The sequence below is a fragment of the Hemiscyllium ocellatum genome, chromosome 29 (genome assembly GCF_020745735.1).
Source record: "Hemiscyllium ocellatum isolate sHemOce1 chromosome 29, sHemOce1.pat.X.cur, whole genome shotgun sequence".
In the NCBI taxonomy this organism is placed as follows: domain Eukaryota; kingdom Metazoa; phylum Chordata; class Chondrichthyes; order Orectolobiformes; family Hemiscylliidae; genus Hemiscyllium; species Hemiscyllium ocellatum.
The window spans coordinates 45772995-45796493 of NC_083429.1; the positions used below are offsets into that span (position 1 = coordinate 45772995).

The 23499-nt window shown below is 40.7% G+C and overlaps 1 protein-coding gene across 4 annotated transcripts in view; it reads left to right on the forward strand.

The window, feature by feature from the left end:
• sik3 (SIK family kinase 3) overlaps positions 1-23499 on the forward strand; it is a 302157-nt gene that overhangs the window by 214079 nt on the left and 64579 nt on the right. For all 4 annotated transcript variants that reach the window (XM_060846766.1, XM_060846767.1, XM_060846769.1 and 1 more), the window contains exons 5-6: positions 11632-11756; positions 13311-13434. In XM_060846766.1, coding sequence (XP_060702749.1) covers positions 11632-11756; positions 13311-13434 — 249 coding nt within the window. The remainder of the gene's footprint in view (positions 1-11631; positions 11757-13310; positions 13435-23499) is intronic.

Here is a 23499-nt window from a genome sequence, read left to right on the forward strand (position 1 = left end):
AAATAATTGAGTTTAGAAGATTGAGAAGTGATCTCTTTGATATTTATGAAATTTAGAAGCCTTGACTGGATAAATGCTGACTGTTGCTTTCCCTGGCTGAGAATCCCATAATTGGGTAAAAATGTCCAGATATATGGTTGGCCATTTTGGACAGATGAAGAGAGATTTCTTCAATCGGGGTTGAAGTTTATTAGAATCCTCTATCCCAGAGGACTGAATTCTCCATTGAGAAATACACTCAAAACTGAAATCAACAGATTTTTTCTCTCCTGAGTTAAAAAAGGCCTGAGGTAAGGATCGAGCAGCAAAAGTGAGTTGATGTAGAAGTTCAGCCATGATCTTATTGAATGATAGGGGTCTACTTCTATTCCAATTTCTTATGTTATTGTGTTTTTGAATGTAGATGCAGTGGAAGATTACAATTATTTTTAATTATCAATGAATGACAATGTACTTTTCTGTTAAAGTAAATTGATAACAAAGCTTCTTATCATGTTTCAGATTTCTATTCATCTGTTTTTGCTGCCCTGTTCCATACCTCAGACCTTTTCTTTACTGGAGGGAGAAAAAGTCTGTTGATTGCAGTTTTGAATGTATTTCTCAATTGAACAACCAGTCCTCTAAGATAGAGAATTCTAATGAACCTCAACCCTGATAAAAGAAATCTCTCTTCATCTGGCCAAAATGGCTGACCTCCTATCAGGACATTTTCATCCAATTGTGGGAATCTCAACCAGTGAAAGCAACAGTCAGCATTTATCCAGTCAAAATGTCTAAATTTCATATATTTCAGTTGGGCAGCATGGTGGCTCAGTGGTTAGCACTGCTGCCTCATAGCACCAGAGACCCCTGTTCGATTCCAGCCTCGGATAACTCTCTGTGTGGAGCTTGCACGCATGAATTCCCCTCATGTCTGCATGGGTTTCCTCTGGGTGCTCCAGTTTCCTTCCACAGTCCAAAGATGTGCAGGTTAGGTAAATTGCCCATACTGTTCAAGGATATGTAGGTTAGGTGCATTAGTTCGGGGAAATGTAGAGTAGTATGGTAATGGGTCTGGGTGGGTTCCTCTTCGGAGGATCAGTGTGGACTTGTTGGACCAAATGACCTGTTTCCACACTGTAGGGATTCTGTGAATCTTACCTCTGGCTATTGATATAGGTTTTCTCTCGTAATTGTTCTTATGCTTAGCATATTGAAAAGCATTTAGTACAAGTTTGCACTGTATCCAAATCTATTATATACAGAATAGGTAATGCCCTGTCATTGGGATTTAACAAATCATGAGCATGTTTTCTTCATTTTGAGTATTATACAGTACAGAACAGGTCCTTTGACCTATTGAGTCTGCATCGACTGAACTACTCTAAATTTACACAAGTCCAACTTTCCAGAATGTGGCCCATCGTCCTGAATGTTGTGACATTTCAAATACTCATCTACTTCTAGCTTGTGAGGTTTCCTGCTCAGCTATTCTCCCAGGCAGTGCATTCTAGATTCCCATGAACCTCTGGGTGAAAATATTTTTCCTAAAAAAGCATCTAAACCTCCAGTATTTCAACTGCCCCTTGTTATTATCTCTTCAACTGAGGGAGCAGCTGCTTTCTATCTATTCTGTCCATGCCCCTCATAATCTAATATACCTCAATCAGGTGGCCCCACAGCCTCTATGCTGTAAAGAATCCAAGTTTATCCAGCTTCTGTTCATTGCCTGGGATGGAGATTGTAGCTATGTCCTGATGAATCTCCTCTGCAATTCTGCAAGTGTAATCACATCCTTCCTACAGTGCAGTGACCAGAACTACACACAATACTCCAGCTGTGACCTAACCGAAGTTTTGGTATAGCTCCAACATAGCTTTCCTACCCTTATAATCTCTGCCATGACTGATAAAGGCAGGTGTCCTGTATATCTTCTCAACTGCCCTATTAACCTGCTTTTAGGGATTTGTGGACAAAGAATCCAATATCCCTCTGTTCCTCTAAGCTGTCTAGTGTCCTGCCATTAAGTGTACAATATCTCACCCATTCAAGGTTAAATTCCAACTGCCATTGATCTGCCCATTTCTTCCTCATTGTCAACCACCCAGCCAATCTTTGTGCCATAAAGTCATACAACATGGAAATAGACTCTTTGGTCCAACTTATCCATGCTGACCATGTTTCCCAAACTGAGCTAGTCCCATTTGCCTGTGTTTGGTCCGTATTTCTCTGAACCTTTCCTATTAATGTACCTGTCTAAATGATTTTTTAATGTTGTTATTGTATGGCCTCTACCGCTTGCTCTGACAGTTCATTTCATATATGCACAACCCTCTACATGAAAAAGTTGCTCCTCAGCTCTGTTCTAAGTCTTTCTCATCTTGCCTTAAACATATGCTCTTCAGTTTTGGACTCCCCTAATTTGGGAAAAAGGCCTTTGCTGTTTACATTATTTATACCTGTCATGATTTTATAAACCTTTATAAGGTCACTCCTCAGACCCCTACACTCGAGAGAAAAAAGGCGCAGTCTATTCAGCCTCTCCCTATAGCTCAAACCTACTTATCATTCCCCACTGCATCTCAACTATATTGTTAATATATATCTTGAATGTTTAGGGACCCAGCACTGATTCCTATTGTATGCTACTGGACACCAGTCTCTAGTCACACAAAGAACTTTCAACCACCACAAGTTTGGATCCGACTTGTCATTTATCCTGGATCCTTTGTGCTTTTATCAGTTTCCTATGTGGAAACTTGTTAAAGGCTTTGCTGAAATATTTATAAACTATATCAACGCAGTACATCCTTACCTTCACAGCTGGTCACCTTTTAAAAAATTCTATCAAATTACCTTATTCTCATAAAGCCATGCTGACTATCTCTGATCAAACCTTCACTTTCCTCAAATAGTTTCCCTACCACTGATGTGAGATGCACTGGGCTGCAATTCATTAGTTTATCTTTACCACCCTTCTTGAAAAGTGGAACCACTTTAGCTGTTCTCCAGTCCTCAGCACTTCCCCACTGGCCAGAGACAAATTAAAAATTTGAGCCAGAGCCCTTGTATTTTCTTCTCTTGTCTCCTCTCAGCAGGCTAGGATACAACTTATCTGGATTTGGAGGGTTGTCCATCTTTCAGCCTGTTCAAAAGGCCACCAAGATGTTCTTGCTTGCTATGTCAATCCAGTCAAGAATATCTTGGTCCCTCTTCCCAAGTTCTGTACTCCATATGATTCGATTCCTCCTTTAGTGCAGGTAATAGATTATCAATAGTACGTATTAGAGGACACCAGAGTACAAGGTAATGTTGGAATGCAGAGGTGGGTGGCAGCTAATGTCGTGTTTAAGTTTTTAAAAAAGTTGTCTACTAATCCACTGACAAAATATCAAGTGCTGTTGATATTTGTTTTATGCTTTAAATGAATGCAGTGTTTATGTCCAGTTAAATTTGCACAATGTTGTAATGGTCACAAATAATTAATCTAAAATGTGTCCTTTGTCACTGAGAAAAGAATCATTCATGGTACTTATCCCTGAGCTAGTTCATTTAACAGATTTTCAGAAACTTTTAGATCACAAAATCCAGTATTATAATATCTGAAAATGAAACACTGAAGTGACTGCAGGTTAATTGATGTTGGAATACTGTGCATCTGTAGTGCTTTGAGAGGATTACACTAAAGTATTTTCTTTGCTGACCTGCATAGTTTAATCCAAAGAAAATCATCAAATTAATTTTAATGAATTGAAACAGAAGAATGCTGGTAGGGTGTTTTCTTTAAAGAATCTGGTTAATCCACAGACATATTCAGGTTTTTTTTGGATTTTCAATTTTACATTCTCAGTGTTTGCAGTGGTTTTTTAAAATGTCCTAATTAAGTGAATTAAATAATAATTTCTGCTAAAATTTGGAACATCACAGTCTATCTTAAATTGCAAATAGAATTAAGATGAAAATGTAAATACTTTCAGAAGGGAGTCACAGTTAGCTTTGTTTGGTGGCTAGCATGTGGTTCGAATTAATGCTGACAGTGTAGGAACAATTCTTTTTTCAATTAAGGTAGACTTGGGACCTGACTCTTTGCACCGCCCCTGCCCCTGCCCCTGAGAGTGGAATGCAATCCAAACCACCACTGACAAAAATGGCCAAAAAAAATGACAAAGGATAAAATACCAGCAGACAATGAGTGAAGGGCCTGCTTTTAGGCAAGACACAGAAAGGACAGGACTTTTAACAAATTCTGGAACTAAACAGTGCATCAGTGCTGTACTGTAAATATACAGGCAGGTTCACTGACAATTGTGGACATCAGAACTTATAAGAGAAGGGAAAGAAAGATGGAGACAATTGAAAAAATGTGATGCTCTCTGTTACAGCCTTTTTAAAAAAAAATTTTTTTTTTTCAATTGTGATTTGGAGCTGTGAACTGGGAACTGTAAGCTAAAAATTACTTTTGGACTGTGGGTAACAGCTTGTGTCAAAAGGAAAACAGAACCAATTAAGCTTTTATTTATTCAAAAGTCAAGGCCTGGAAGTTAATTGCAGGTTGTTTTTTTTCAAAAGGTTTTGGACACCTTGTCACTGGGAAAAACATTATATTTAAACAGATAGCATAAGTTGACTATTAATGAGGTCAGTACCTGGGAACTGATTTCAGCAAGTCTGAAAAAGATCTTAAACTCACGCAGGTGGTGGATGTTGAATGGTAACTGATACGTTGGGGAGGAGATGGTTCATGTGTCACTGAGTGCTCAGAGTTTGAACTGGGTTTTGACTTTGCTTTCTGGGAAAAAGGAATCTGGTTATTGGTGTTACAGCATAAGAATTTAAAAGATCTTGCCTACTCTCCCACGAGCAGTTCTTGTGAGCTCAGAGACTAGAAAGCTAAGTTATATGTATTACTCCCTTTATCTGAATGAACTGTAGAGGTGACCCTGATTGACATCTTCAGAAAATCAACAAACCGTCATCTGTGGAACAACGTATCATGAAAATCATTTAAGTAATCTGATATTTTCTTTCATTTATCCCTTAACTGTGTTTGTCTGTATTTTGTGCGAATGGGGCTGGAAACAAGGGGTTTTGTGTTGAATGCATAGAACAAAATAAAACTAAGATTTGCAGATGCTGGAAATCTGAAACAAAATATGAAACTGCTTGAGAAGCTAAGCAGTTTGGCATCATCTGTGGACAGAAAGCAGAATTAATGTTTTGAGTCCATTGACCCTACTTTAGAACCAAAATCATTTATTGTATCCGTTGCTCCCGATGCGGTCTCCTCTACATTGTGGAGACTGGACGTCTCCTGGCAGAGTGCTTTAGGGACACCTGCACCAATCAACCAAACCGCCCTGTGGCCCAACATTTCAACTCACCCTCCACTCAGCCGGGGACATGGAGGTCCTGGGCCTCCTTCACCGCCGCTCCCTCACCACCCGACGCCTGGAGGAAGAGCGCCTCATCTTCTGCCTTGGAACACTTCAACCCCAGGGCATCAATGTGGACTTCACCAGTTTCCTCATTTCCCCTTCCCCAACCTCACACCAGTTCCAAACTTCCAGCTTAGCACTATCCCCATGACTTGTCCTACTGCCTAACTTCCTTTCCACCTATCCACTCCACCCTGCTCTCTGACCCATCACCTTCATCCACACTCCCATTCACCCATTGTACTCTTTGCTACCCTCCCCCACCCTCCTCTCTGACCTATCATCTCCCTCCCCACCCCCATTTACCTATTGTACTCTATGCTACTTTCTCCCCACCCCCGCCCTCCTCTCATTTATCTCTCCGCACTGCAGGCACCCTGCCTCTATTCCTGATGAAGGGCTTTTGCCCGAAACGTCGATTTTCCTGCTCCTCGGATGCTGCCTGAACTGCTGTGCTTTTCCAGCATCGCTCTAAACCAGCATCTGGTTTCCAGCATCTGCAGTCATTATTTTTACCTACTTTAAAACCCCTAGTTATGAAGAAAAGTCACTGGATTCAACCAATTAGATTACTTTGTTTTTTAATTTTATTCTGCTGAAGTTGCTATATTGTTAATAAATTGCTAAGTCTTTAGTTTGAGACAAACTGGTTTCTGGAATTAATTGTTTGCAGGGTCTGGGATTGATTATTCAGGAACCTGGTGTGGAACCATTGGGGACAAATTGAGTATCATGAAGTTTTTAATTTTACTGTGTTGTGAATACAGAGTTGGAAAGACTGATTTGGTTAACTGCCTGTTTCCATGTCATAACATCTATAAAACAGTTTAATGAAGATAGGAAACAAAATTTTGCTTCAAAGGAGAAAGGTGGGGAAAATGAGAGCAAAAGATGACAAAGGTCTTGATGAGGTTTAATTTGGTTGGTGGGGTTAGGAGGATCTTTTTATGCAAAGGAAGGGCTTAAGGGGGAATCTGATTTGAAATGTATAGAATACTGAGAGGCCTGGATAAAGTGGATGTGGAGATGATGTTTCCACTAATAAGAGAGACTCAGACCCAAGGGCACAGCCTCAGGGTGAAGGGATAGCCCTTTGGAATTGAGATGAGGAGGAACTTCTTCAGCCAGAGGATGCTGAATCTATGGAACTCATTGCTGCAGAGGGCTGAGTAGGACAGGTCATTGAGTGCATTTACATAGATTCTTGATTTGTAAGTAGATAAAGGATTATGGGGAGAAGGCAGAAGAATGGGATTGAGAAACATATCAGCCATGATCAAATGGCAGAGCAGACTCAATGGGCTGAATGGCCTAATTCTGCTCCTGTATCTATGGTGTCCTGATCACGATGGTTCAATGGCATTTGCACCAACTCACATATTGACCCATCCATGTCCAAATGTAGAAAGTCTTGAACAAGATTCAGTCTTGGGCTGATAAGTGGCAAATTACATTTGCACGATACAAACATTAGACAATGACCATCTCCAACATGAGAATCGGGCTATCTTCCCTTGACATTCAAAGGCCTTTTCATTGCTGAATCCCCCACTACCACATACTGGGGTTACCAATGATTAGAAACTGAATTGGACTAGTCCTATAAATGCCATAGTTACAAGAGCAGGTCAGTGGCTGGGAAATCTTACTATGGCACTTCCCAACTTCTCAAATCTGTCTACCATCTACAGGCACAGTTCAGGAGTGCAGTGATATACTCTTCAATTGCCTGAACGTGTGGAGCTCTAGCAATACTCAGGAAGCATGATACCATCTAGGACAAAGCAGCCTGTTTGATTGGCACCCCAAATAACACCACCAAAATTCATTCCCTCCACCACAATGCGCAGTGTTAAAAATCACATAAAACCAGGTTATAGTCCAACAGGTTTATTTGGGAAGTATTAGCTTTTGGAGGACTGATCTTCGTCAGTTGGCTAGCTACTTGATGAAGGAGCAGTGCTCCCGAAAGCTAGTGCTTCCAAGTAAACCTGTTGGCCTATAACATGGTACTGTCTGATTTTTAACTTTGTCCACCCCAGTCCAACACTGAGAGACTATTTTTGAGATATACAACAACAAATTACCAAGGCTTCTTTGACAATACCTTAAAAACCCAGGATATTTACCAACTACAAGGTAAATATGTAGGAACCCCACAAGCTACCCTCCAAGCCATGTACTATCTTGACTTGGAACAACATTGGTAGTCATTCATTATTGCTGGGTCAAAATCTTGGAACCCTCTTCCTAAATGCACTGTGGGTGTACTTACGCCTCACAGAGTCATAAAGTTATACAGCATGGAAACAAACCCTTTGAACTTGTCCTCGCTGATCAGACATCCCAATCCGATCTAATCCTATTTGCCAGCATTTGGCCCATATCCCTCTAAATCCTTCCTATACGTATACCAATCTAGATGTTTAATTGTATTTGTGTCCATCATTTCCTCTGGTAGCTCAATCCATATTTGCGCCACCTTCTGCATGAAAAAGTTACCCCTTGGGTCCTTTTTAAATCTTTCGCCTCTCGCCTTAAACCTATGCCGTCTCGCTTTGGACTACCCCACCATAAGAAAAAGGCCTTGGCTGTTCACTCTATCCATGTCCTTATGATTTTATAAATCTGTATAAACTTCAGCCTCTGACCCTCCATGTAAAATAGTCCCAGCCTATTCAGCTTCAGGACTGCAGTGATTCAAAAAGGCAGCTCACCACCCTTTTTCAAGGGAAATTAAGATAGCTGAGGAGAGAAACCACACAATCTGTAAAAAATACTTGGATGAGTTTTTTAAAATCATCTTACTATTCAAGGCTATGGACTAATTTTGTCAGGGCGAACTTGAAGGGCCTGTATGATTTCGTGATGTATTACATCAGGTTAAAATTAAATACAACATGTTGATATTCTTTATATCTCCCAAATCACAAGTTGTCATGCATGTGTTTAATTATAATCATGGTTCTAGTAGCTAGCTTCACAGTAAATGAAATAGGACTGATTAGTACACTTTTTGCCTTCTAAAGTGAAAAAAAAAGTGACTTAACAGGAATTATGTGTGGCATTTTCCTAGCTTTAAAGTTCTACTTAGAATTACTTTAAATGATAGAATCAAAAGCACTTGAGAAACTACTGTTCTTGTATTGTAGTTACAAGGCTATGTAATCTTTCTGTGTAACAGGATAACCTTGCATATTTTCACAGTTTCAAGATTGTTATTGCCAGAAAATGCATTTCAGTATGACATAGAGTGTAACTCTTTAACTGTTTTGGTTACTTTGGATCTGTAGGTTAACATGCCAAAGCACATCTTTTCCAGTTGCCTTGTAAGCAAATTTCATCAGAAGAGTATCAGATTAACTGAAGATTATTTGAATTGAGTTCAGTCTGTGAAGTAAAATAATATAGTAGATTGAATCTCAGGTTCTAGTCTAACACAATAAATCTTAAAAATGAATGCCTGCTTCAACTGTCCTTTAAATTTAGCTTAATTAGTGAATGGTGGATAATTACTTAATACTCATTGATCTGACTTACTCTGTGAAGATTTTGCAAATTAAGTTATTTTCAAGTTGCAGTGACTGTTAATGTCTCAATGGAGTCTTCTGGGGTGAGGGAAAGGAATGGGTCCTTTCATATGATATTTGAGCATACTTTCTGGCAAGTTAATTAAGTGACATTAACAACATCCATGGATATTTTTATATGTCTGGGCAGTTTCCATAACCGCCTTCTAAGATTGCTTTGAGTGAACTCATTTTTGAGAAGGAGTTTTTTGTAACAGAGAAGTGTTTTGAATTTGGTATTCTCATTAGATAGATGAGTACCATTTTAGATTATCTCCATGTAAGATTATCCTGCATGCCTTCTGAGATTATTATGCCTGCACTATGATGTTGCTTGGAAAAATTTAAAGTAATTGAGTAGTGGATCAGTTGCATCTAGAGCATTTTCTTTATAAGAATTTATTGGGGATTTATAAAAGCAAAAACAAATCAAAAAGTATTTACAACTGTCTAAATTTCTGATAAACCTTTCATTTAAAAACTTCCTTGTACTTTAATGCATCACAAAGTCTTCATCTTTTATTAACTGTTTTCCCTTGAAGTGAATTAAGGTTTTGTGCCTACAACACAATGAGCCTCTGTTGGTAACAGCAAAACACATGCAATTTACTGTTCTCAGAGAAAATCTTTCCTGATGAATGACCTTTGCTCAATTTAATAAGTTATTAGAGGCTATAAAGTATGCTTGAATTGATGGTAAAATTCCATAGTACAGTCAATAAAAGCAAATGGTAATAACAGAATACGATAGCTCGTTAAAATTCCTTTGTGCACCAGCATATCCACACGGTTATGGTGATTGAGGGATATATTGGGATACATTACTTGGGGAATGAAGTAGTTTTTCTTTTCTCAATGATTTTGGCATTTTACTTTTTTGTGGTATACCAGCTTTATTAATCTAGTTTGTTCAATACTGAAATAAGAGATCGATGGGCAACTTATTATCTAAACAGGGAGAAAGTTCAGAGTGCTTCAGTGCAGAGGGATCTGGGTGTCTGCATGTGTGAATCATATAAAACTAACACTGCAGGTAATAAGGAAGGCAATTGAATTTTGGCATTTATTGCTAAAGGAGTAGAGTATAAATGTAGGGAAGTGGTGCTGCAATTGTGCAACGAATTAGTGAGACTGCAACTGGAGTTTTTTGTATAATTTTGCTCCCGTTTCTTGATGAGGAATATGGTCGTATTGGAGGCAGCTCAGAGGAGATTCACTAGATTGGTTCCAGAAATGAAGGTTTGTCTTATGAAGAGAGAATGAACAATTTTGGACTATACTCTTTAGAGTTTAGAAGAACGAGATGAGATCTAATTGGGAAATGTAAGATGCCAAAGGGAATTGACAAAATAAATGTAGAGAGTTTCCTCTTGTGAGGCAATCGAAAATGGAAAGTCAAAATTTTAATGGAAGTGGTGGCAGATATAAATTAGGGATGAGGAGAAATGATTTCTCTCAAAGGATCGTGAATCTGTGGAATTCACCTCCCAGAGTGCAGTGGGTGCTAGGACAGTGAGTAAATTTAAGGAAGTGATAGATTTTTAATTAGGAACAGGTTGAAGGGTTATGGGGTGTGACAGGAAAGTTGATGTGAGACTGAGATGAAATCGGCCACTATCGTATTGAATTGCAGAGCAAGTTTGAGTGGCGGCACGGTGGCACAGTGGTTAGCACTGCTGCCTCACAGCGCCAGAGATCTGGGTTCAATTCCTGACTCAGGCAACTGACTGTGTGGAGTTTGCACATTCTCCCCGTGTCTGCGTGGGTTTCCTCCGGGTGCTCTGGTTTCTTCCCACAGTCCAAAGATGTGCGGGCCAGGTGAATTGGCCAAGCTAAATTGCCCGTAGTGTTAGGTAAGGGGTATGGGTGGGTTGCGCTTCGGCGGGTCGGTGTGGACTTGTTGGGCCGAAGGGCCTGTTTCCACACTGTAAGTAATCTAAAAAAAAACTCAATTACCTTCTCCTAGTTCTTATGTTCTTTTGATTGCATTAATCTGCATTGGGTCTTCAGTTTCAATTTTCTTATGAATATGAGTAGGTCAAAGTAAGACAAAATATAATTCTCTAGTCATGAATTGAGTACAATCAATGAATGTGAATTTTTGCCATTGATGTAATGCTTGTCCGCCTGGTTAGCCTGATTACTTTTTAGGACTAATTTACCTACTGATGTCAGTTTGAGTGAGTTAAAAACCATGCAGAGGTCTGTTAAATAGTTACCCATTCAGAGTTAAAGACATGTTGGGTGGTGGGATGTTCAGCGCTTTAATTAGAGTAGAACATCTTTCTCAAAGTAACATTCAGGTTTAGAAACAATAGCACAAGACTGAAGAGTTTACATGAAGTTAAATGTAAAAGTGTATAGCACTGATCGAAACAATGACAGATTTTGTATGGAAATATGGGAGTTCAAGTTTATTTTTCATCTGCTGTCTGTCACTGCTATGGCTACTTTATATTTCATTGTCTTTTTCATGATAACTAACCAATTATTACAACCTTAGTTTTGGGGTATTACAACCTTACTATCACTGGCAAATGCTAGGTGTGTGCTTTTTTTATATTTAGTGTGAAATTGTTACCTCATCTGTTGGGTATTTAAAATGTATGCTATATATTACTTAAATTAAGTTTATTGTTGTGTTTCAGACTTTGGATTCAGTAACATCTTTACTCCAGGACAATTACTTAAAACGTGGTGTGGAAGTCCACCATATGCAGCTCCTGAGTTGTTTGAAGGAAAAGAATATGATGGTCCCAAAGTAGATATTTGGGTGAGTTGTGAATGCTCTTTTTATTTCTATTACACAAGTGTCTCTAGCAACATTTAGTTTACTGTTTCACAGAATTGCTTTACCCAGATCAGAGTTTTATCAGAATGGCTGAACTAGCATTTTTTTTTCCAAAGATCACTGAATTTTGACACCCATTTATCTAATTTATGTTAGCGAGGTTTGAGAAGATTTGTAGCTCAGGTTGAGGTTCTGATGTAAGTTTCCTTGCTGAGCTGGAAGGTTCGTTTTCAGACATTTCGTCGCCATAAGCTTCATTTGGAGGCTCACTGAAGATGTTATCTATTATGATGACAAAGCATCTGAAAATGAACGTAACAGCTCAGCAAGCAAATCTACATCCAGATCTAAATTGTATATTATTATTGCTGGACAGCAAACAGACTTAGCGAGTAAAAGAGCATTGACCACATGCTCTTAAGTAGAAGCCACAAAGTGTTTGCTGACACCAGTAACCATGGGCGACTACATATGCACGCTCATTTGGGAACACACAGTTCCAAACACTGACATCATTGCGGAAACTTTACATGCGATGTCATCAAAAAATTAGGTTGGGAGCAACAAGGAAAGCCCAAGAGCTGGAAGACCCTCTCTCCCTTCCATACCTGTCCCAGATCTCTCCCCTACTTCCCCAACAGTTCCCTCCTCTTTTCCACTTCCCAGGTCCACCCGATCTTTATCTTCCCATTCTATATCCTCTGGAATATGCACAAGTGGTACACAGTGTAAGTGTTGGTGTCAGCAAATGCAGTCAAATATAGAACTGCTACCATAAAATTATAAATTCTCAAGAAATCTTTATAAATTCCATTCAGATCAATTAATACCGGCTATGCCATAAGACTTGGAATTGTACTTGTATTCTCTTCAACATATCCATGGATCCTGTCAATGCCTTGTTGTTGAAGGATAATTGTGTCTTACAAAATAAACAAGGAATAGAATTGTTTTCCATTTGTATTGACAAGTGGAACTGATAATATAAATCTTGGAAAAAATGTATGTTCATTCTCATATGTTGAGTTCAGAAATCTTCTCCCCACCTTCTTTCCTGGTCTGTCCCAAAGCAATATATTTTTATAAATTTAGAATATAGTAAATAAAAAAATGCTCTTTATGTGAGGAAGTATAACTATCACAAATAGATAATACTATTTTGAACAGAAGACTGAAGTTTTACACTGATTCAAATTGTGCACTTTATGAGCAAAATATATATCAAATTATCAGTTTTTTGTACAAACCGAAACATGTTAATACTGTTGTGGCTGTTTCCTTTCACTAACACCTCCCTAAAAGATATGAGACATGAAAATGTTTTCATCCTTGTGTACATGAAGGTATTCAGCCAATTGGGTTTACAGCATAAGACAGATTAAAGAGTTGCTCAGGACTCAGCAATTCCTTTGGTTTATGAACTGGAGTATAGCAGTAGGGGAAGGGAGCGAATATAAAATAGGTTAAGTGGCTAAAAGGTATAGTGTTTTTCCTGGTAATATGATCCATTTTAACACCATTTAATGTTCCTTGCAGAGTTTGGGCGTGGTCCTGTATGTGCTGGTGTGTGGAGCCCTACCATTTGATGGTAGCACACTGCAGAACCTGCGAGCCAGGGTACTGAGCGGGAAATTCCGCATTCCATTCTTTATGTCAACAGGTAAGAACTTTAATTTTGCATGCAACGGTGAGTGGTAAAAAATGGTGCTGAAAGATTGATTGATCCATTGGTGTAATTTTTAGTGGCAAAGTTAGATCTTTGAGTGATTCAAAAGTTTATTGTTTATGTGAATATATAAATATGACTAACTGAAAAGCATCTGTTGTGATCAAGGAGCATTGTTAAGTAGAAGGCACAACATAAAAAACTACGACGATAAAGTGGTAGGAAAGCCTTATAAAATACATGTTTTCTACTCCCAGATCAATTAATATGAACAATATCATAAGACTCTTTGGAGCAGAGGGGTGCCCTTATAAAATCATGAGGGGAATGAATAAGGTTAATAGACAACGTCTTTTCCCTGTGGTGGGGGAGTCCAGGACTAGAGGACATAGGTTTAGTGTGAGAAGGAAAAATTTAAAAGGGACATAAGGAGCAACCTTTTCACGCCGAGGTGGTGCGTGTATGGAATGGGCTGCCAGAAGAAGTGGTGGAGACTGTTACAATTAAAACATTTAAAAGGCTTTTGGATGGGTATATGAAAAGGAAGGGTTTCGTGGGATATAGTCCAAGCGCTGGGAAATGGGACTAGATTAATTTAGGGTATCTGGTTGGCATAGATGAGTTGGATCAAATGGTCTGTTTTCCTGTTGGACGCCTCTATGACTCGTAATTGTGCTTTTATCCCTGTCATGAAGGTTTTTCTGTGGTTACAATACAGAAGCAACTGCTAGTGTATGTTTTACTATCTTTACATCGTTATGTATGCAACTTATTTCTGAATTCCTTATAATTTCTGAATTCTTAGAAATAATCCAAGCACTAATGTTAACATTTTTATTTTAAAGTACTCAACTCACAAGATGATCATTTCAATCATGCTATTCTTCGCTAATTATTTGTGTATTAATTTAAGATGCAGTCTCTTTTCAATATCAATTTGATTTGCATATGAGACTTTGGTGGTCTCTGTCTTTATCAAATGTTTGTACATTGTTGAAACACTTTGGTAGTTTATTCCAAGTTATTTGCATGTGGCACGAAGTGCTATCTAAGCCTCATGGGTGTCTGACTAATAGTTGCAACAAATGCCTGCATTTTTCAGTTTGCAGACAATTAGTTTTAAAACAGAAAGACTTGGTTTAAATCCTGGGTTCAACTGCTGTGCTTTTGAGGAAAGAAAGAACCAACTAATCTCAGTGCTTCATCTAAGTAAGCTAAGGCAAGATGAGTTTGACTGCCTTGCTAAAGCATGTCCTGTTTTAATTTTGTGTTGACTAACTTATTAGCAGATGCAGAATAGGCAGTTGCCATGATAATAATTGTGAGACAGGTATGAAATTTAATGTCTGGGAAATATTGTTTCCTGGAAGTTCTGGAGCATTTAATGGAGGTCTGATTTAAATTGTCTGTGATAAGTTCCCAACAGTAGCAGGTATGTATGAGTGGATTGCTTTTTGTTGGGCAGGTAGGCAGTTGGGGAATGAAATTGGGAGAAATTGGCATTGCTGAGGGGATATGGGATGAGGACGTCTGCTCCTAATTGTGGCTGAGAAATTGATGTTGCCAAGCATGGAATGTGCATTAGGTAGGGAAATATTTGGAGCTAGTCTCAATTTAAGCCAGTTCAGCTTCCAGGACAACCCAGGCTCTTGATGTCACTTGATTCAAGGAAGTTACATATGATTAAAGTTGACATTTTCCGTTTATTATTAATGTACACTGGGCACCAGGCATTAGAGGGCAAGAGACTAAAGAAGTTGGGAGGTGGGAGAAAGGGGCAACAGACACTGGGCAAGAATTCAAAATCAGAATTTTGTGGCAAATGACTTGGATAGTAGACTTTGGAGTTGAGAGTGTGTTGCTGGGAAAGCACAGCAGGTCAGGCAACATCTGAGGAGCAGGAGATTTGACATTTCAGGCATAAGCCCTTCTTCAGGAATGAGGCTTGTAGGCCAGGGCTGAGAGATAAATGGGAGAGGGGTAGGGCTGTGGGCAAGGTAGCTGAGAAAGCGATAGGTGGATGAAGCTGAGGGAGAAGGTGATAGATCGGAGGGGGAAGTGATGGACAGATATAGAGCGTAGTACCAAATTGGAGGCTTGGGATTGGGATAATGTGGGGGGAGGGGAAATGAGGAAGCTGTTGAAATCCACATTTATCCCTTGTGGTAAGGGTCCCAAGGCGGAATATGAGGCATTCATCCTCCAGGCGTCTGGTGGTAGTAGTTTGGCAGGAGAGGAGACCCAGGGCCTGCATGTCCTTGAGGGAGTGGGATGGGGAGTTGAAGTGTTCAGCCATGGGGCAGTGGGGTTGGTGGGTGCAGGCGCCTCAGAGATGTTCTCTGAAACAATCCCAAGAAAGCGCCCTCTCTCCCTAATGTAGAGGAGCCCACACCGGGTGCAACAGATGCAGTAGGTGACATTGGTAGAGGTACAGGTAAATTTCTGACGATGTGTAAGGATCCCTTGGGGCCTTGGACGGAGGTGAGGGGAGTGATGTGGGTGCAGGTTTTGCACTTCCGACTGTGGCAGGGAAAGGTGCCAGGAGTGGGGTGTAGGCTGGTTGGGGGCTTGGATCTGACGAGGGAGTCACAGAGGGAATAGTCTCTCTGGAATGCTGATAGGGGTAGGGAGGGAAATATATCTTTGGTGGTGGGGTCCATTTGGAGGTGGCTGAAGTGGCGGAGGATGATGCGATGTATGCAGATATTGGTGGGGTGGAAGGTGAGGGCCAGGTGTTTCTGTCCTTGTTGCGTTGGGAGGAGTGGGTAGTGTGTGAAGTGGAGGGGGGGGGGCATTGTCAACCACGTGGGAAGGGAAGTTGCGATCATGGAAAAAAGTGGCCATTTGGGACTTTGAGGTGGAATTGGTCATCCTGGGAACAGATGCTGCAGAGGTAGAGGAATTGGGAATAAGGGATGGTGTGCCATGTGGCACACAGACCTCAACACCGCTGAAGCCAGGCGCCAATTCACAGACACCTCCTCCTGCTGTCTCCTTGATCACGACCTCACCTTTCATCACCAAACCATCATCTCCTAGACCATCCACAACCTCATCACCTCTGGTGATCTCCCACTCTTAGCCTCCAACCTCATTGTCTGTGAACCCCCACTCCCCACCCTCCACCTCCTATTGAACATTCACAAACCTGACTGCCCCGGTCAACCCATTGTCTCAGCCTGCGCCTTTCCCACTGAACTCATCTTTTCCTACCTCGACACCCTCCTGATCCCCATAGTCCAGCAACTCCCCACCTACTTTTGTTGCACCACCCATGCCCTTCACCTCCTCCAAGATTTTTATTTCCCTGGCCCCCCCAACGCCTCATCTTCACCATGGACTTCCAGCCCCTGTACACATCGGTCTGCCACAACGAAGGTCTCCAAACCCTCCATTTCTTCCTCTCCCACCGTCCCAACCAGTACCGTTCCACTGACACTCTCATCCACCTGGCTGAACTAGTCCTCACCCTCAACAACTTCTGCTTCCAATCCTCCCTCGTCCTCCAAACCAAGGTAGGAAAAGATGAGTTCAGTGGGAAAGGCGCAAGCTGAGTCAATGGGGCGACTGGGGCAGTCAGGTTTGTGAATCTTCGGTAGGAGGTAGAATCGGGCAGTGGGGGGTTCACGGACAATGAGGTTGGAGGCTGTGGGTGGGAGATCCTCAGAGGTAGCCATGGGTACCCGCCTGGGACCCAGCTATGGCTGCCTGTTTGTCGGATACATGGAATAGTCCATCTTCCGCAATTACACTGGCACCAACTCTCCCTCCGCGACGTTGATGACTGTCAACACTGCCTCATGCTCCCATGAGGAGGTTGGACAGTTCATCAACTTTACCAACACTTTCCACTCCGACCTCAAATTCACCTGGACCATCTCAGACACCTCCCTCCCTTTCCTGGACCTCTCCATCACCATCTCTGGCGACTGACTAACCACAGGCATCTATTATAAGCCCACCGACTCCCACAGCTACCTAGATTATACCTCCTCCCACCCTACCTCCTGTAAAAACGCCATCTCTTATTCCCTTTCCTCCACTTCTGCTGCATCTGTTCCTAGGCTGACCAATTCCACCTTAAAGTCCCGGAGGACATCCTTCTTCCATGATCGCAACTTCCCTTCTCACGTGGTTGACTATGCCCTCCAGCATATCGCCTCCACTTCACGCACTACCGCCCTTGAACCCCACCCCTCCCAACGCAACAAGGACAGAAACATCTGGCCCTCACCTTCCAGCCCACCAAAACCTCTGCATACATCGCATCATCCTGCACAACTTCCGCCACCTCCAAATGGACCCCACCGCCAAAGATATATTTCCCTCCCTGCCCTTATCAGCATTCCAGGGAGACCATTCTCTCTGCGACTCCCTCGTCAGATCCATGCCTCCCACCAACCCACACCCCACTCCTGACACCTTTCCCTGCCACAGTCGGAAGTGCAAAACCTGCATCCACACCACTCCCCTCACCTCTGTCCAAGACCCCAAGGGAATCTTACACATCGTCAGAAATTTACCTGTACTCTACCAATGTCACCTACTGCATCTGTTGCATCCGGTGTGGTCTCCTCTACATTAGGGAGAGAGGGCGCTTTCTTGGGATTGTTTCAGAGAACATCTCTGAGATGCCTGCACCCACCAACCCCACTGCCCCGTGGCTGAACACTTCAACTCCCCATCCCACTCCATCAAGGACGTGCAGGTCCTGGGCCGCCTCCACCACCAAACCGTTACCACCCGATGCCTGGAGGAAGAATGCTTCATACTCTGCCTTGGGACTCTGCAACCACATGGGATAAATGTGGATCTCAACATCTTCCTCATTTCCCCTCTCCCCATATTATCCTAGTCCCAAGCCTTCAACTCGGCACCGCCTTCTGGACCTGTCCATCACTCCTCCCTCCGACCTATCACCTTCTCCCTCACCTTCATTCATCTACCGCTTTCTCAGCTACCTCCCCAGCCCTCCCTCCTCCCATTTATCTCTCAGCCGCAGCCCACAAGCCTCATTCCTGATGAATGGCTTATGCCTGAAACGTCGATTCTGCTGCTCCCCAGATGTTCCTGACCTGTTGTTCTTGCCCAGCAACGCAATATTGATTCTGAACTTCAGTATCTGCAGTCCTCACTTTCTCCTAGTAGACATTAGAGGGCTTGCACGTTGGAACTAGTGAACTAGCAAGCTGGATATCTGAAGTGAATTGGAGTGTTGGATGATAAATGATTGCAAAATTAGTTTAAATACCGAAAAGATTGGATTGTGATGGCTCTGTGACTAAGTCACCTGCTGCAACTCATTGTCTGAGCTCACAGAAATATATAACTATTCGGAACAAGAACTAGAGGGTGCTGGGCGCATAGAACAATGCTTTACTTAAACCATTGCCTTTTGAAGTGGGGGCGTGGGGTCCAAAATGGAAAAAAACACAGTGCAATATAGATTATTCTTACTTTTCAAAACATTAATGTAATTTTTTGCAATTTCTTCTGACTGTAAAGTTTACCTCTTATTTTAAAATCTTTTCAGTCTCTATGTTGAATAAAATGCAAATTGCAAAACCATGTAAGCTGCATTTAAAAGACACTCAAGTTGGGTGTCAAATTTCATTATCACGAATGTATCATTTATTATGAGCATCAGTAGCTTTAATATAGGCTTTTTTGGATCATTAAAATATTTCTTGCTTTTAAGCATTTAAATTCTAAGGATGTTTATATTGAACAAAATATATTCAAACATTTAATTGAAACGGAATAGGTTTTCTTGTTTTGAATATATTACACAGTAATCTATGGGGATTATCTTAAATTCAGTAAATTGATCTAAATATACAAGTCATTTTTACTAATTTCCCAAGGCAATGTTTCCATTCTTTGTGGTTAACACTCTTATTATCCCTAATTCCCTGTGGTCTAGCTGTCAGTGATGTTTAATTGGAAGCAGTAGAGTGCATGACTTAATGGCCATATTTGACACTGATTGGTACTGAATAATACAGTAATTGGAGTATTAGATGGTTCATCAAGTGGGAAATTTAGTGTCAGAGCAGTTGACTGATTCTACTTAAAAACTGCTTTTGCGTTTAGTCCCACAGTACTTTCAGTTAATTTTGACATGTGTCCAATCCATTTGCTGGTCGTTTTGGGATTTTAGCAATATACCTGATGTACTTTGATACATTTTCCTGAAAACGTTTATAATATGAACTAATGACTTTACATGTCAAATAAAATAATGTTCGTGAAGAAATTCAAATTACGAGTAAAAAGACTGAAATTGATCACGTATGCTCCTGGATTAAAAAAAAACTTATTGATGAGAAATTTGCAGTGTAATAGATTTTAAATGTGCATTCCTTCTTAGTTAGGGTGTATTACAAGACAACCTTATAGCATTTTTGTATTATGTCACTTGCTGTTATCATCCTGTGGAAATTAACACTTGAAAATACCGTATTTAACTTCAAAAACAAAATTTGCATATTGCAATGATTCCATTTTTTTAACACATGTAAGTGCTTGCATTACTGGATCGCTTTTGAGTCTCAAAAACTTACTGAACAATATATTAAATAATTTAAGAAATTATTTATTTGTGTATGGGAATTCTAAATATGTGACTTCAACTGACAAACAATAGGAAATACAGTTTGATCCCCTCAGTTGGTCTTTTGATCTGGTATTGCACTGATCATTATACTTCAAATATTATCCACATCTTATGGCATTTTGAATGGAATTCTAATATAGAGCATGATTTACAAGATTTTAATTGATACCAAGAAGCTTCTTTTAATGCAATAATTAGTGTTTTATATCTTTGATAGTCAAGACTTTTCTTTCAGTGGCAATCTAGTTGGGGGTCTGTTAGAGATGCAGAGTGATGTAAACGTCATGGGTTCCGTTTCTTGCTGGCTGAGGTTACCATGAAGGATTTTCTTTCTCAACCTCTTCCCTTGCCTGTCACATGACCCTCAGGTTAAACCACCATCAGTCCCCTCCAACTCTCGCTCTCGCTCGCTCTCTCTCTCTCTTTCTCTACTTTATTGATATACATATCCATTTTTGCTATTTGACCATTTATATTCTTTGTAATGAATCAAGTATATTATAGAGTTTGTCAAATTCAAGATGTAAATAAACAGTTAAGTTAAATTTATCAATCGATGAATGTATTTAGTAAAATTAGTACTTTTGTAATCATATGAGAAGAAAGGAACATACATATGGGCAACATTATGCAATGGAAATTAATTGTTTAAAATAGTGTTCCAGATTCCCAGCATGAAGAGTATGTTTCATTGGATCAGTGATTAAACAGTTGGCTCACACCTCTGCAGTTAGTGCTTGCTGTCAATTTATTCTGGTGGTTGGAGGTACTCCCTACTGACTGATTCAAACTCCATGCATACAGTGATTAATACTCAAATTCCTGTGATTTCTGCTACTGCCTAGAAGAGTTCTGACAATTGTGTTTTAATAATGGTGCCGATTACTGCTATATAATAATAATTGGATGGAAACTTCTTTTTGACTCTTTCACCTATTTACTCACCAATTTGGCTTGTGTTCTTATCTACAAGTATTGTTGTAACTTGTAAATTGAGCTAGTGGGGTCCACAAAACCAACACATTTTAATGGGAGAAAGTGAGGACTGCAGATGCTGGAGATCAGAATCGAGAGTGTGGTGCTAGAAAAACACAGCAGGTCAGGCAGCATCCGAGGAGGAGGAGAATCGGTGTTTCAGAGAATAGCCCTTCATCAGGAATGAGGGTTGAGAGCCAAGGGGGTGGAGAGATAAATGGGAATGGGGTGGGGCTGGGAGAAGTAAGCTGAGAGTGCAATAGGTAGACGGAGGTGGGCATAATGGTGATAGGTCAGGGAGGAGGGTGGAGCGGATAGGTGGGAAGGAAGATGAACAAGTCATGAGGGTGGTGCTGCGTTGGAAGGTTTGAACTGGGATAAGGTTGTGGCGGGGGGGAGGGGAATAACAAAACTGTTAAAATCCGCATTGATGCCATGTGTTTGGAGGATCCCAAGGTGGAAGATTAGGTGTTCTTCCTTCTGGCATTGGTTGGTTAGGGTATGGCGGTGGAGGATGCTCAAGAACTGCATGTCATTGGTAGAGTGGGAGGGTAAGTTGAAGTGTTCGGCCACAGGGCAGTGGGGTTGGTTTGTGCGTGTGTCCAGGAGATGTTCTCTGAAGTGCTCTGCAAGTAGGCCTTCAGACAACATCTAAAAGTGCTTCAGAGAACATCTCCTGGACACCCACACCAACCAACCCCACCCTCCTGTGACTGAACACTTCAAATCCCCCTCCCACTCCACCAAGGATATGTAGGTCCTGGGCCACCTCCATCGCCAATTCCTAAGCACCCGATGCCTGGAGGAAGAACACCTCATCTGTCTTGGGTCCCTCCAACCATATGGCATCCATGTGGACTTTACCAGTATCCTCACTCCACCCCCCCCACCTTATTCCAATTTCAACCTTCCGACCCAGCATTGCCCTCATGACATGTCCTACCTGTCCATCTTCCTTCCCACCAAGGCACTTCACCCTCCTCTCTGACCTATCACCGTTACTCCCGCCTCCATCCACCTATCGCGGACTCAGCTTACTCCCCCCAGCCCCTCCCCCTCCCATTTATCTCTGTACCCATTCGGCTCACAAGTCTCGTTCCTGATGAAGGGCTCTTGCCCAAAACATTGATTCTCCTGCTCCTTGGGTGCTGCCTGACCTGCTGTGCTTTTCCAGTATCCCACTCTCAACACATTTTAATGGCCTGTCATTAGATTTGCATTTTTATTGATTTGCTACAACTTATTTCTATTTTATGCTAACAAAACAATAGTATACTTTTTTCAGTTGAGCATCTGACACCGTCTTTTTGAAGTTAAATGGGGTCATCATCCTTTTTTGTCATTTTGCATATATAAAAGTGAAAAATGAAAAACATTGGTTATAAATATGTTGACTACGTTCTCAACATATGAACCTTTTTATATTAAATTATATAGAATTTAATAAAGTCATATTTACAGTTTTTCTGTACAGGTACAACATTCTACAAATAATCTAACCTGCCATCGTTAGAGGTTAAAATGTGGTATTTTGTGATAAAGAAAATTATAAGAAGAAAAGCATTCTTATTTTCAGTACACTTAAAAAGGGAAATGTAATAGCTGGTGTCCCTGTCTCTGAGCCAGAAGCTCTGGGTTCAAGTCCCACCTGAGGATTACACTCACTCACTCACTCACTCACTCACTCACTCACTCACTCACTCACTCTCTCTCATATGCACACACACATTCATAAACATCTATAGCATGAATTTGTATTCGCAGATACATTCTACTTTGCTCAAAAAGCACACAATCTGCAGGCAGGCAATCCATATAACTCATTAGTGGCAGGAGCTATAATGGAAATTTTAACCAGATTATTTAGTCAATCTAAAAATCAAATTATGTTTGCTTGGTGAGAGCTTGATTAATTCATCATTTAATGCCGATCTGGTATACAGAGGAACCTCAATTATCCAAAGGACACAGGCGGGGAGTATTTTGTTTGGTTAATAGAATTCTGGATAATCGAATACTGGATAACATAGTTTAGCCAAGCTTCGGGACATTGCGATCTTGCCGGATAATCCGATATTCGGATAATCAAATGCCAGGTAATTGAGATTCCTCTGTATTTTGTGGTGAGATTGTGCAACGGTAATTTTATTATGTCTGCTATAAAAGTTGAATAGGTAACATGATTGTATTTTGTTCATGCTTTATAAGTGGAACTTTGCGTAAGCATTTTTGTCTTCTATGACACTACATATACATCACAACTCAACTGTCTATAGAAAGTAGTTTGAAATTCTTTGGAGAATGAAATCTTCTCAGCTCAACAATTCAGCTGTGCAGTGGTACAGCAAGAAACTACTTCACCTCCATGCTGCAATTATATTATAAATAAAGCTTTAAGTAGAAAACGTGGAGCCTTTTATGAATTTTGATGTTGATTGAATTGAGTTTTCAAGCACACCTTACTATCT